A 14,352-nucleotide genomic window follows, 5' to 3' on the forward strand; every position below is an offset into this window, starting at 1 on the left:
GTCCTCGAATGGCATACCTGAAAACCACATTACTAACAAGGCTGAGTATACTAATACTCAGCAAGGCTTACCCATCAATTGGGTATACTTAGCCCATAACTAGACCATGAGAGGTTGAAAGGATCTAGGTTTTCTTTTGCTGAAAAGCAACAAAGAGTATGTCTTCACTTTCATATTTTAGTTTTCAGAATCTAGTTTCTTTTAATCATTCTAGGTAAGCACCTATACTAGTCAAGCAAGGTAGATATTCAACATACATCAAAATTATTCCATTAACTATTACTGTTATTACTGCATGTGGCAGAAGTATCAAGCAGTCTCAATCTCCGTGAGAAACGGATGATTCCTGAATCAAATTTCATAACCTTGCAAGGGATCCTAACTCACACGCTCGAAAACTGTGGCAGAACCAATCCGCTTGAATTATTCTGGCTTAAGTGCGCTAGTCATCACTATACAGGCGATACTAACTCAACGCACTTCAAACGGAACAACCAATTGGTCTGTCGGGTCACCGCCCAATTCAACCACGGTTACACAGGATCGAGGTAGGTTTACCTCGCACGAAAGCGAGTTTACAAGCACACATCAGCTCATCAACTTTTAATTCACAGAAATATTAAACATTATTACAATCTGTTTCAAACTTAAAGTAAACTTATATAAACATTGTTTAAAACCACAAGCTTGTGACATTCAGGTACTTAGGATTAATACACACTATATTCTAGTATAATGTGTGTATGTTTGATCTTTTGTATGTGTGCTAAAACTTTAATGCAAAGACAAAAGGATCTTTTTGTAATTCTGGAAAATTTAAGTCCTTTGGTGTAAAATGGGTGAGAATGGGAGGTAAAATCAAAACATGTTAAGGTTGTTTTGCAAAAAGGCAAGAACTTACTTTTAAACCACAAATAGAAGTGAAACTACCCTAAGGATTCAAGTGGAGTGTAGAATTTAAATAGGATTTCTCCAGTGTAAAACTTTACCAAGTTTTAAAATAGATTCAAATTATTAACTCTTTTGAAACTAGACCTTAATGCAAAGTTGTAGATATTGTTAAGCTCTACACTTTTGCTTTTGCGCACATTTTCATTTGAGCTATAGTTTGAAAGTTAACTTGGCTTTATAGTGGAGTCCCTGCACTTTTTATAAATAGCAGACTAGTCCTCCTTCGTCTACCTCCAGTCCCCCTGCTCTGCTTCTCTCTGCGCCCGACCCCGCCGCCCTCGCCGGCCGATTTCCCGAGCCCCAGCCGCCCTCGCGCCACTCTACTTCGCGCCACGTGCCGCTCCAGCACCGCGCCCGCCGCTCCTCACCCCGCGCTGGCCCTCTCCCTGCTCCTCCACGTCGCGCCGCCGCCGCCCGAACTGCCACACGCGCCGCCGAGCTTGCCAGCACCTGCTCTTGCTCACCGTGCCTCCTTCTCGACTTGAAGTACGTCCCTAAGCTTCCCACGGACTCACTCTTGCACTCACGCACGCCCATTCTGCTTCTCCTCCTTCTTCCCGAGCGCGACATCTTGCCGGAGCTCCGCCGTAGCTCCTGCTCGCCGTCGACAGCCGCCTCCGCCACCTCCCACCCTCGATCCAGTACTTCAGTAGCACCGCCGCTACCCACTGATGCTCACAGACCTACCCAATTTCGCTCTCCTGCACTAGATCGACCGGACCACCGCGCCGGTGAGCTCGAGTTCCGCCGCCGCTCGGTCTCGCCGTCGTCCCGCCACCCCGTCGCCTCTCAGCGCCGGCCAAGCACACCACCAGCACCACATCATTGCGTGGAAGCTGTCTAGCCACTTCCCCGCTACTCTCCTGCCCTCCAGCCACCGGAACACCGTCGTCGTCCCTCGGAGATCCGCCGCCCGCCCCTGTTCGCCGTCGACTCGCCGCCTCGGCCCTTCTCTTCCCCAACCCCAGCCACCCCCGTGACCGCCGTGAGCTCCTGAACCTTTTTCCCCACTTGCCCCTCGCTGCCGGTGAGCCCCCTCACCGGAATTTGATCGCCATCGATCGGCATCCCTGTGTAGCCCGGCCAAGGACCCAATTGCAAAGATTCAAAACTTTCCAGGGGTCTTTCTGTGGAAAAAGCTGTACCCCCCTATTTCAAATCAGCCAACTTTGAAAATTCATAAGAAATTGTAGAAAAATCCAAAAATGGTCAAACATTTTTTGTTGTGCTCCAGAAGTTTAGCTCTACAACTTTGGTTATTAAAATATGGTTTGAACCCAAATACTTTTTTAGTTATTTTAAAGTTTAGCAAAAGGGTATCTTCTGTGTAACTTTTGCATGCTAGCTCTATTGCTTGTGATTTTTGGTGTGTAGCTTGTTTAGGTATGAGTGAGCTTGTGTGCAAATCTCACTTGTAGTGCTGAACCCTAGCTTGAATTAATTTAAACTTATGCAAATCAAGCATGAAATGGTTTAAATTTATTCAAGCATATTACTAAGGTTTTCATGCTTAGATCTTTTTACCTTGTGATGTTCTGTAACTGAGTAGTTCATAGTAAATCTTTCAAGAATTTATGGCACTGTTTTGCCTAAGATTTGAATTTAAACTTGAAATTTGAACTTAATTCAAATGTTGTAGTTTCTGTTTTCAGAAAATTGTGAAAAATTCATAGTAAGCTCACCCACTAGAAGTAAGCTTACCCATAAAAATTCAAGGCCATAGCCTTTGTGAATTTCAAAACAAAAATCAACCTTGTTAACCTAATTCAATTAATCCAATTAATTATGATATTTGGACTAAGATACAAATAGAAAGTTTGAATTCAAAGTTCTTGTTTTATGAAGTTGTGTTTATCAATTAGTTGGATTGCAACTTTATCGTGAAGTAAAATTCTTAGCTCAAGAACCACCTAATTCAAATTATTGCATATCATGTAGAGTCAGCAACACTCGACGATGGAGACTACGAGCTAGTCCCAGAACACGAGCAAGGGTTTTCTGAAGACCTGGTGAATGTCGTCGAGAATTTAACTGAACCCTCGAACCAAGGTTCGGAAGTCTTTGACATCCCTGACCCCGGCCCCACTCAAGAAGGCAAGCCCCAATGCATAACCCAGTATTTTAAATTATTACACTTATACAGTTTCTACTTATGTATCTATATTATGCATTAAGTCTAGGAGTTGAAATGGAACCCTAGATGCTCTGCTAATAGGACCGGCAGAAGTCGAGTGATTTCCGGTCACTTGTGCGATATAGGAGTTGAATGTTTACTCTTCTGCAATCACTATAAGGATGATGGACGGGGTCATGTGTAGTATCATGACTTGAAAGGTTACACCGTTTATGTTGGTAAAAGTTGATAAGGTCGCAGTGTATGGTAGCTGTGGTTAAGCATTTGAAAGTACTAGCCACATACCACGAAATATAGAAAGCGGTAAGCCTAGTAACCAATCGGCCCGAGGAGTGGACATACCTCCCACTACTTGTAATTTGGTTTTTCGCACACGCACCAACGTGCAGGAATACATTCCGCATAGCGGACAGGAGTACAGTCATGTAGTCATGCTACAGACGTACGTCCTGCACATTGGATGTGGGTATGGTTCTACAGTCGCTTGTGGTGGCCCTGATCCACGAGTCGGAATGAAAGGCAAACGGTTGCTTCGGAATGAACATTGGATGTTCCAAGCGTGTGAGTTAGGTTTACCGTTGCAAGGTTATGGAACTCGATTCAGAATCATCCGTTTCTCGCGGAGATTGAGACTGCTTCTCCTTCTGCCACATAGAGTAAAAACAATAACTATTGCTGGAATAATCTTAATAGATGCTAATCTCTACCTTGCTTGTCTAGTATAGATGCTTACCTAGAATGGTTAATGCAAGTAGAAGCTGAAAGCTAAAACATGAAAGTTAGATCATACTCTTTGTTGCTTTTCAGCTGAAATTAAATCCAGAACCATTACAAGCTTTCGTAAGTCTAGTTACATGGCAAAGTATACCATGAAACGGGTAAGTCTTGCTGAGTATTAGCATACTCAGTCTTGCTAGTCTGCTTTTCAGGTATGGCCGGTGAAAACCAAACAGATAGTCTAGCCTGGCCGATCTCGGTTCCGTTTGGCTGGTCCGTGGAGTGGGATCCGTCCCCGGCTGGCAATAACCCTCCAGAATGACGCCATGTTTCGGGCTGAGTGTGGTGTCAACTTTCCGATGTGTGTAGTCGCGTGTGAATTTCTTGCGCTGTGACTGAACAAGCTGTTTAGCTTGTTGTGTTAAACAATACTTGTATAAGCTTACTTAAGTTTGAAACAGACTGTACTAATGTTTAATATTTCTGTAAATTTAAAGTTGATGAGTTGTGGTGTGATTGTAAGCTTGCCTTCATGCGAGGTAAACTTACCTCGATCCTGTATAACCGTGGTTGAATCAGGCGGTGACCCGATAGACCAATGGGTTGTTCTGTTTGAAGTGCGTTGAGTTAGTATCGCCTGTATAGCGGTACTAGCGCACTTGAGCCGGAATAATTCAGGTGGTTCTGCCACAGCTGGTATCAGAGCTGTAGGTTTACTTTTACAATTGACACTAAAACTGCAACAGCTCTTAAAAATGTTTTCAGGATAAAATTTGCTTAACAAAAGAGTTTACAAATCGCGTTGGATTCGCTAAGGTTGGTGCTTAGATCGTAAAACCCTAAGGGTTTATATGGGAGTAATCAGGTGGCTACTAGTATATATATGGATAGGTCAGCTCTAACTTGCAGCGCTACTTTTTGTCAAAACTTACTTTCGAGCACAACCAACCCTAGATATCTAGTTGTATTGTTTTGTTCCTCCATATTGAGACAAGAAGGTAAGAAGGTAAGGATCCTCAGCGAACTGAGGGAGATTGGCCTTCCTGTCGGTGATGCGAACTGAACGCTGTTTCTCAAGCAGTGGCTTACTTGAGATGCTGCCAATATATCAACGATTAGTTGATCATATTGGGAGTATATGGTTCGGCACAGGGTATGGTGATTTTTGTTCATACCCCCATTCTAAACGGTACCCCCGTGAATACGTTGCAGATGTAACGTATGCTAACGTCGTTCGTACGGCGGAAATTGTACGGATACTGTTTCTATAGTGAACAGTACTATTTGGGGACGCTTTCATGTCGTGCTGCCATGAAAGGTTCATGTTCTATAAATATGGTCTTCTGCAGGTACACTAACCACGATTAAGAGGTTAAGATGGATAAAACTTATCGATTAGTTATTAGTGAGAGACATATGTATTATGCCACCGAAACTAACCACGTAAGTCCGAAGATATTCGGCAATTGTTTTGGTTGTGAGGTCGAATAGTACGTGCATGCATAATCCATTGTCAAGCAAAGTGAGTGCATTGAATGTGTTGTTCTTTTAAGGACATATAGAGTGTTGTCTATCTCCAGTGTGGTTTTAATAGGATTTTTGAGGTAGCCTTAATTGAGTTTTCGGCATCCTTCAAAATCTCACCATTTGAATTCTTGCTTCAGATGGCGGCTCCTTCGAACGTCTTTTGCGATCATGCAGGGCATCTCCATACTAATGCCTTGCACTGGGAGGGTTTTCCCCGTCTCTTATGGGAATCACTTAGGTTATTCTTCTACACCGAGCCCCCACAGTATGATGGAGTAGAGTATAGGGAAGAAGATGTTCCTCGGTGAAGAGTTAAGATGACCATTCCTCAGCACCCTTTTCATTCTTAGTGGCAGCCCATCGAGGTCGATGTGGTTGGCTATCGTCTCGTTGACACCATTGAGCTGCAGCTCTTGAAGCCATCCACACTTTCTACGACCAGCATCCCATGGAAGTTGCCGGGCATCCTATTGGCCTATTCCCTGCAATAGATTGCAGTGATTCCGAGTGGAATTTCCGGATAGCTCACTATGGTCATATGCTGGGAGATTTAGCTGAAGAGACGCTCCGTGGTACCATCAGGTTCATGAATGCCCAACATCAGTATCAGATTGTGCTACGCCATGGTATGAGTCTGTTGACCGGTATAGCTCAAGGTCACTACAGAAATGCTAATCGGCAGGTCACTCAGATAGAAGAGCTTCAAGCATTGGTCAGGGAAAAGGAGGAAATAATCGCAGAGCGAGAAGAGGCCATTATCCACCAGGAGGATCAGATCAACGAGAGTGATGCAATAATCACTCAACGTAACATGATTATTGAGTTCCTCCAGGAGCAAGTCCATGATCTCATCCTTGAGATTGACGATGCCCACGCTCATATCGACGAACTTCAGTAGCAGCCAGCACCTCTTGCTGTACCTGAAGGCGAAGAAGAAGAACCGGAGGAAATCGAAGGAGTCTCTGATCTCGACTCTGAGCACGGAAATCCAGAGCCTAACCCTAAGCTAGATCACTCCTCTTCCGGCAGCCAGTCCTCCGTAGGCGATCTCGACGATTTCTAGTTCATCCAAATCGTCGATCTCTCAGATGTAACTAGCATAGAATATTGTGCCATAGGTAGTGATTAGTTACCTGGACCCAGGGCCATTTGTTGTAATATAGATGGCATGTGTACATATGACTTGACCCATAGCAATCGGACCACCCTGATGTAATATGTTAAGGACAACCAGTATCTGCTTTGTAAACCAAGCCTTGTGTTTCGTTGTCTTGTTTCAATATCTTTGCACCTTGAATGAGTTGGTTAAACAGAATATGTGAATTACCTATCAGTTTAATGGCAGTATATCTTCTGAAAATGGGAGCAAGAATGTGTTGATAATAATGGACACCTCCTTTGTTTCAAATGGTGGGAGCTACACGTGGAATCCCGGAAGGTTTCCGGCCAGACCAAGCGAGCGGTTCCCAACAACCGCCACCAGCACCGCCAAATCTAGCAGAAGTCATGGCACGACAGACGAAACTCCTTAACCAGTTAGTACAGGCCCAGATGAACCAGTCTCATCACCCGTCTCGAGGTCATGATGAACATCCATCGGCTGGTTACCAAGAATTTCTCAGCACTCAGCCCCCATTGTTCCATAAAACCGACGAGCCCCTCGATGCTGACGCATGGCTCCGTACTATAGAACCCAAGTTCGCATTGTTGTCTGCACCATGTTCCGACACGAACCAGGCACTCTTCGCAGCTCAACAACTTTGCGGCACTGCCTGCATATGGTGGGACCATTATTACGCCATGCAACCCGCTGGTCATATTGTCACATGGGACGAATTCCGGACCGCTTTCAGAGCGCATCACATTCCAGAGGGACTCATTGAGTGAAAGCTCAATGAATTCCTGACTTTAACCCAGGGAACCCGCACTGTCATGCAGTATGCACAGGCCTTCAATCACCTGTGTCAGTACGCGGGTTATCATGCGGACACTGATATCCGTAAATGGGATCGTTTCCACCGTGGCCTGAATACAAAGCTTAAGGAACGGCTAAACCTGGTACGGGCTGATAACTTTAACGAATTGGTCAATATGGCCATTACTCAAGAGGATTGTATCTCAGCCCACCGAGCCGAAATGAAATGGAAGACACCCATGGGACCATCAAATGCGCAACCGCCAAGGTATCGGTTGATCCAGAACACAGCTACCCGAGCCCCATTTCGAAACAATCTACCAGGCAGATGGGTAGCCAGACCTCCCTAGCAAGCTCGATTCAATCGGCCGCCGACACCACAACCCCAGCAGCAACTGTGTAGCAGAACCGCCTAAATTATTCCGGCTCAAGTGCGCTAGTCATCGCTATACAGCCGATACTAACTCAACGCACTTCAAACGGAATAACTCGTTGGTCTGTCGGGTCTCCGCTCAATGCAACCACGGTTCAACAGGATCGAAGCAGGTTTACCTCGCACGAAGGCGAGTTTACAGCTGCACAACAGCTCATCAACTTTTAATTCACAGAATATTAAACATTATTACAAACCGTTTCAAACTTAAGGTCATAAACAAACATTGTTTAAAATGACAAGCTAAACATGCTTGTCAAGTTCACTGCTGAAGAAAATTAACACGCGACTACACACATCGCGAAGGTTGACACCACACTCAGCCCGAAGCATGGCGTCATTCAGGAGAGTCACTGCCAGCCGGGGACGGATCCCACTCCACGGACCAGCCAAACGGAATAGAGGATGGCCATGCAGGACTATCCTGGGGTTCTCAAGGGTCATACCTGAAAAATTCACTAGCAAGACTGAGTATACTAATACTCAGAAAGACTTAACCGGATCATGGTATACTTAGCCATGTAGCTAGACTTATGCTGGCTTGTAATGGTTCTGAGTTTAATTTTAGCTGAAAAGCAACAAAGAGTACGATCTACTTTCATATTTTAGCCTTCAGATTCTAGTTTCATTAACCATTCTAGGTAAGCACCTATTCTAGACAAACGAGGTAGAGGTTAACATCCATCCAAATTATTCCATAAGGTTACTGTTCTTACTCTATGTGGCAGAAGGAATAAGCAGTCTCAATCTCCACGGGAAATAGACGTTTCTGAATCGAATTTCCAAACCTTGCAAGGGTAAACCTAACTCACACGCTTGGAACATCCAATGATTGTTCCGAAGCAACCGTTTCCCTCATATTCTGGGTTATGGATCAGGGCCACCACAAGCGACTGTAGGACCGTACGCACACCAATTGTGCAGGACATACGTCTGTAGCGCGACTACATGATCGTACTCTTGTCTGCTACACAGAACGTACTCCCACACGTCGGTGCGTGTGTACAAAAGAAACCAAATAATCGAGTGGTGGAGACATGTCCATTTTTCGGGCCAATCAGGTACTAGATTACCGCTTTACCATATTTCGCGGTATGTGGCTAGTACTTTCAAACGCTTAGCCACCACTACCGCACACTGCGACCTGATCAACTTTTATCAACATAGACGGGGTAACCTTCCGAATCATGATACTGTACATGACCCCGTCCATGATCCTTATAGTGAATGCAGAATAGTAAATATTCAACTCCTATATCGCGCGAGTGACAGGAAATCACCCGACTTCTACCAGTCCTATTAGCAGAGCATCTATCCGATATGGACTCAGGCACATTACATAGGTTCCTAGTATCAATGCATCTAGGGTTCCATTTCAACTCCTAGACTTAATGCAGGATATAATTTATAAGTATAAGATTGCATAATGTAGTAATTTTGAAATACTGGGTTATGCATCGGGGCTTGCCTTCTTGAGCGGGGCTAGGGTCAGTGGTGTCAGAGACTTCCGAACTTAGGTTCGGGGCTTCAGTTATAGTCTCGGCGGTGTTCGCAGGATTTTCAAAAAATCCTTGCTCGTTTTCTGGGACTAGCTCGTAGTCTCGGTCGTCAAGTGTCGTTGACTCTACATGATATGCATTTATTTGATTAGATGGTTCTTGAGTTAAGGATTTTACTTCACAATAATGTTTCAAACCAATAAATTAACAAACATAAACTCATGAAACAAGTGGGGGGGTTGGATTCAATTCTACTATTTGTATTTAATGCATTGTCATATTAATGGAATTACTTTAAAGTAATTTGACAAGTTTGATTTTTATTCCGAGCCGCCTCTCACCGGAGCCGCCCGAGCTCGACCTCACCGTCGACAACTCCTTCTGCTTGACCTCCAGCCCATCTAGGTACTCAGATCGTCTCCCCGCTGCTCATCGGTGCTCGTGCGCGCCTTACTTGCTCGTGTTCACCGGCCCTTCGCCGGGAACGCCGGTGAACCGACACGGCTGCCGCCCCTCCTTATCGCTGGCCGTGTTCCACCGCCGCCCGTCGAGCACATCCTTCCCCAAACTGTCCCCTGGATCTCGTAGGTCATTCCAAGCCAGCCCCTCCCTGCCAGCGACCTTGCCGCTGGTGGGAACATGCCGGAGCCGACCGGCCGGCCGCTGTCGAGGCTGGGCAGGGGTATATCTGTGAGAAGAAACCTTATTCCAAGGACCCAAACGCAAAATACCGAGGACCCCACCCTATGTGTTTTGTTATTTCATGTGATTGATGTTGCTGTCTTGTAAAATTTGTATAAAACTGTAGAAAAATCCAAAATTTGCAAAACTAATTTTGTTGGAAACTAGATTTCAAACCCTACAACTTTTATTAATGAAGTTTAGTTTGAAACTAAATATTTTTGAATCTATTTTAAATTTAAGGTTAAAAGTTATTTTGTACATAACTTCTACATATTCGCTTTGTTTCTTATGATTTTTGGTATGTAACTTTTATAGGTCATGTGTGAACTTGTGTTAAAGTTTCAAACCTAGCACTGTTTTGTAGTTTAACTTGTTTTGAATTTAGGTAATTCAAATTTGAGATGATTTGAAATTAACTAAGCATGTTCCTTAGGCTTAATTAGTTAGATCTTTTTGTCATAATCTAATGTGTTGATAATTAGTCTATAATTAAATTTTCAAGACTTTATAATTCTATTTACCTCAATTTTGAATTTAAACTTGAAATTTGAATTCTAAATTCAAATGTTCTAGTTCCTGTTTTCAATAAATCCAATACTATAATCATGACTTAAATAATATTCTGATATATTCTAAGACTAAAGAAGATCATGCCAATCATTTACGTGTCGTGCTTCAACGACTACGTGATCATAGCCTTTATGCCAAATTCTCGAAATGTGAATTTTGGCTAGATAGTGTAAAATTTTTGGGACACACTATCTCTAGTGAAGGCATATCGGTTGATCCAACTAAAATCCAGGAAGTTATGGATTGGAAGCCTCCAACTTTAGTTCATCAAATACGAAGTTTCCTTGGATTGGCGGGATACTATCGCCGATTCATTCCAGATTTCTCCAAGATAGCTAAACCCATGACTGAGCTATTAAAAAAGGAAGTTAAGTTCCGTTGGGATGATAAGTGTGATAAAGCATTCCACACTTTAAGAAGACTTCTAACAACTGCCCCAGTGCTAGCTCAGCCAGATAATACTCAGCCTTTTGATGTCTATTGCGATGCCTCTGGAACTGGCCTTGGTTGTGTTCTTATGCAAAACAACCGAGTCATTGCTTATGCATCCCGAGCACTTCGGAATCATGAACAAAATTATCCAACTCATGATCTTGAATTGGCAGCTGTTATTCATGCTCTCAAGATCTGGAGACATCATCTTATGGGTGCTAAGAGCAACATCTACACTGACCATAAGAGCCTCAAGTATATCTTTACCCAAGCTGATCTAAATATGAGGCAAGGGCGTTGGTTAGAACTGATTAAAGACTACGACCTTGAGGTACATTACCATCCTGGCAAGGCCAATGTGGTTGCGGATGCCCTTAGCCGCAAGGCACATTGTCACTGTTTATCCATAGCAACCCTTAATGACACTCTCTGCAATCAGATGAGGGAGCTCAATTTAGAAATCATTCCTCAAGGTAGTCTGAATCTTTTATCGATCGAGTCTACCCTTCGAGATAAAATCATCATGTCTCAATTACATAATGAGGGTATCAAAATTATCAAATCAAAATTATCTCTGGGAGAAGCTAAATATAAGTGTTTTCACACTGATCATCAAGGAACTTTATGGTTCAACAATCGAATTGTTGTACCTAAAGATCATCAGCTTCGCAAGCAAATCCTTGATGAGGCACATCTATCCAAGTTCTCTATTCATCCTGGTAGTACCAAAATGTATCAAGATCTTCGGCAGAATTTTTGGTGGACCAGAATGAAAAGAGAAATTGCTAAATATGTATCTGAGTGCGATACGTGCCAGAGAGTTAAAGCCAGTCATCTCAAGGCATCTGGTATACTCCAACCGTTGCCCATTCCGTCATGGAAATGGGAAGACATTAGTATGGATTTTATTGTTGGTCTTCCTAACACCTCCCAAAAGCATGACTCCATATGGGTAATCATTGATAGACTCACAAAAATGGCTCACTTTATTCCCGTACATACTACTTACTCCGCCAAGAAATATGCTGAAGTCTATCTGGATCAAATTGTTCGGCTACACGGTGTTCCTAAGACCATCATCTCCGATCGAGGGGCACAATTCATTGCACGCTTCTGGGAACAACTACAGTCTGCTCTTGGATCCAAACTGATTCGAAGCTCTGCATATCATCCCCAGACTGATGGACAGATTGAGCGAGTCAACCAAATTCTTGAAGACATGCTCCAAGCTTGTATTATTCACTATGGCACAAGCTGGGATAAATGTCTTGCTTTGGCTGAATTCTCTTACAATAACAGTTATCAATCTAGCCTTCAGATGGCTCCTTTTGAAGCGTTATACGGTCGCAGATGTCGAACTCCTTTGAATTGGTCTGAGACCGGTGAACGCAGAATCTTTGGACCAGATCTAGTCGTCGAAGCTGAAGACAAGGTCAGGGTTATTCAAGCCAATCTCAAAATAGCTCAGTCCAGACAGAAAAGCTATGCAGATAAAAGAAGGAAACCTCTACAGTTTCAAGTAGGAGATTTTGTCTATCTCCGAGTATCTCCTACCAAGGGTGTCCAGCGTTTCGGCATAAAAGGGAAATTAGCACCACGGTATGTTGGACCCTTTGAGATTCTTAAGGTCTGTGGCCCCGTGGCTTACAAAATACGCCTTCCATCTCAATTGGCTGCCATTCACGATGTCTTCCATGTCTCTCAACTCAAGAAATGCATTAAAGTACCTACGGAGATCATTGAAACCACTGCCATTGAGATTGAACCTGATCTATCTTACACCGAGCAACCTATTCAAATCCTGGATACCAAGGAAAGAGTCACCAGAAGAAAAACAGTTAAGATGTACAAGATTTTATGGGATCACCACACTGAAGAAGAAGCAACTTGGGAAACAGAATCTTATCTTCCCAAACTTTCTTCAAGCCAATCCTCAAATCTAATCGTCTGATTCTTTCTGCCTTCGAATCTTGGGACGAGATTCTTTTTAGCGGGGAAGGCTATGACAACCAGGTAATTAGTTTTAAGGATATTAGACCTAGTGTAAAGAGTATGTGCTTGTTATGGTGTTTATGTATAGTACAAATAATTAAGAGTACAGTTGTAATTTCTATAGAATATAGGTCCTTGAGTGCTGATTAAGTGTAATAGATATACTAGATTGCATGAAAAATGGGTTTTTGTGGAAAACGAGGACCTAAATGTAATTAGTGCAAAATATGGGTCCTTTTATGCAAATTAAGCAAAGTGTAAAAGTGACTTTTAAAGTTTACTTAGGACTAAACTGCAAGAATGCCAGTCATCATGACAGTCATGAAAACTTTTAAATAGGTCCAAATTTTTGACCAAATCCTTTTGGGTAAGGACGAGGTAATTTAAATTTTACCTTTGTTCAAATTCAACATGTAATGCTGCAAGTTTTGGGTTTCTAAGCTTGAGCCCTAAAACAATGTTGTAGGGCTTGAAAAGTTCTACAACTTTCGTTTTGGGCATCCTCTCATTAGATCTTTGTATCGTTGGGAAAAATTAGTTTACCGTAGAGCCCCTGTATTTCTTCAGTTTTACAAATAGGTCCCTGGGAAAATCTCCCTTTTCTTCCTCCTCCGGCGCCGCTCTGCTCTCTGCTCTGCAGCTTATCGCTGACCACCTTGCCGCCTCCTGCTGTGCTGCAAGTTCCCGTGCGCCATAATTTTCCCTCCGCCGGTAGCTGTGCTACTTCCCCCTTGTCCAAACTTGCACTATGACCTTATCCTCACCCTGCGCACGGCACCAGATTTTCTGCCGTTGCAGTGCTGCTGCAGTGCCTCCGCCGCCACTCGCCCCACGCCACCTCCCTCCAGTATGTCCTCCTGTCCAGAGCTGCCGCGGCCTTTTCCTCCCCGAGCCGCTTCGCCGCGGAGGACCGCCTCCACTGGAAATTCCCCCATCCCTCTTTTCCCAGCTCCAACGGACTCAGGCGACACGCCATCTCCTTCTGGTCCTCCTGTTTCCCCCGTGTACGGCGACCTCCGGTTGCCTCCACCCCAAGCCGAAGCTACACCGCCCTGCTCCCCCAAGCCGAAGCTGCACTGCCCCTGCTCCCTCCCAGACCAAGACGACACTGCCGCCCCTGCCCAGCCGGCCAGAAAAGCCTGCGCCAGTAAGCTCCGTTTTTCCCCAACGCCGATGTCTCCCTTGCGGCCCTCCTCCTCGCTTCCTGACCCCCAAAAGGGATTCCCGGGGTGCTGCTCGACCTCCCCGACCGCCAGCATGGTCCCCTCCCATTGGAACCGAACTCCCCAAGCGCCTCCTCTGTTCAAGCTCGCCTTGAGGACCTTGTGCAACAATTAGAGCAAGCTCAAGGTGTTTTCTGCGAAGTCTAGACCCATAGGAACAGTAGAGTTCGAGGACCTGTGTGTAAAGGTGTTTGTTATTTCATGTGAAGTGATGCTGCTGACTTGTAAAATCAATAGAAAATAGTAGAAAATTCCAAAAATTGCAAAATCAGTTT

The 14,352-nt window shown here is 44.2% G+C and overlaps 1 protein-coding gene across 1 annotated transcript; it reads right to left on the reverse strand.

Annotated features, from left to right (window-relative positions):
* Nucleotides 1-13,600: 13,600 nt before the first annotated feature.
* LOC112873066 (paraneoplastic antigen Ma6E-like) lies at nucleotides 13,601-14,113 on the reverse strand. The gene has a single exon (XM_025936095.1). It carries the CDS (start codon nucleotides 14,111-14,113, stop codon nucleotides 13,601-13,603), a length of 513 nt encoding a protein of 170 aa, XP_025791880.1.
* Between the last annotated feature and the right edge of the window lie 239 nt (nucleotides 14,114-14,352).

Source organism: Panicum hallii, chromosome 9 (genome assembly GCF_002211085.1).
Source record: "Panicum hallii strain FIL2 chromosome 9, PHallii_v3.1, whole genome shotgun sequence".
Taxonomy (NCBI): Eukaryota; Viridiplantae; Streptophyta; class Magnoliopsida; order Poales; family Poaceae; genus Panicum; species Panicum hallii.

Coding starts and splice junctions, on each gene's coding strand:
- LOC112873066 (XM_025936095.1), bottom strand. CDS start 14,113: ATGCTGGCGGTCGGGGAGGTCGAGCAGCACCCCGGGAATCCCTTTTGG.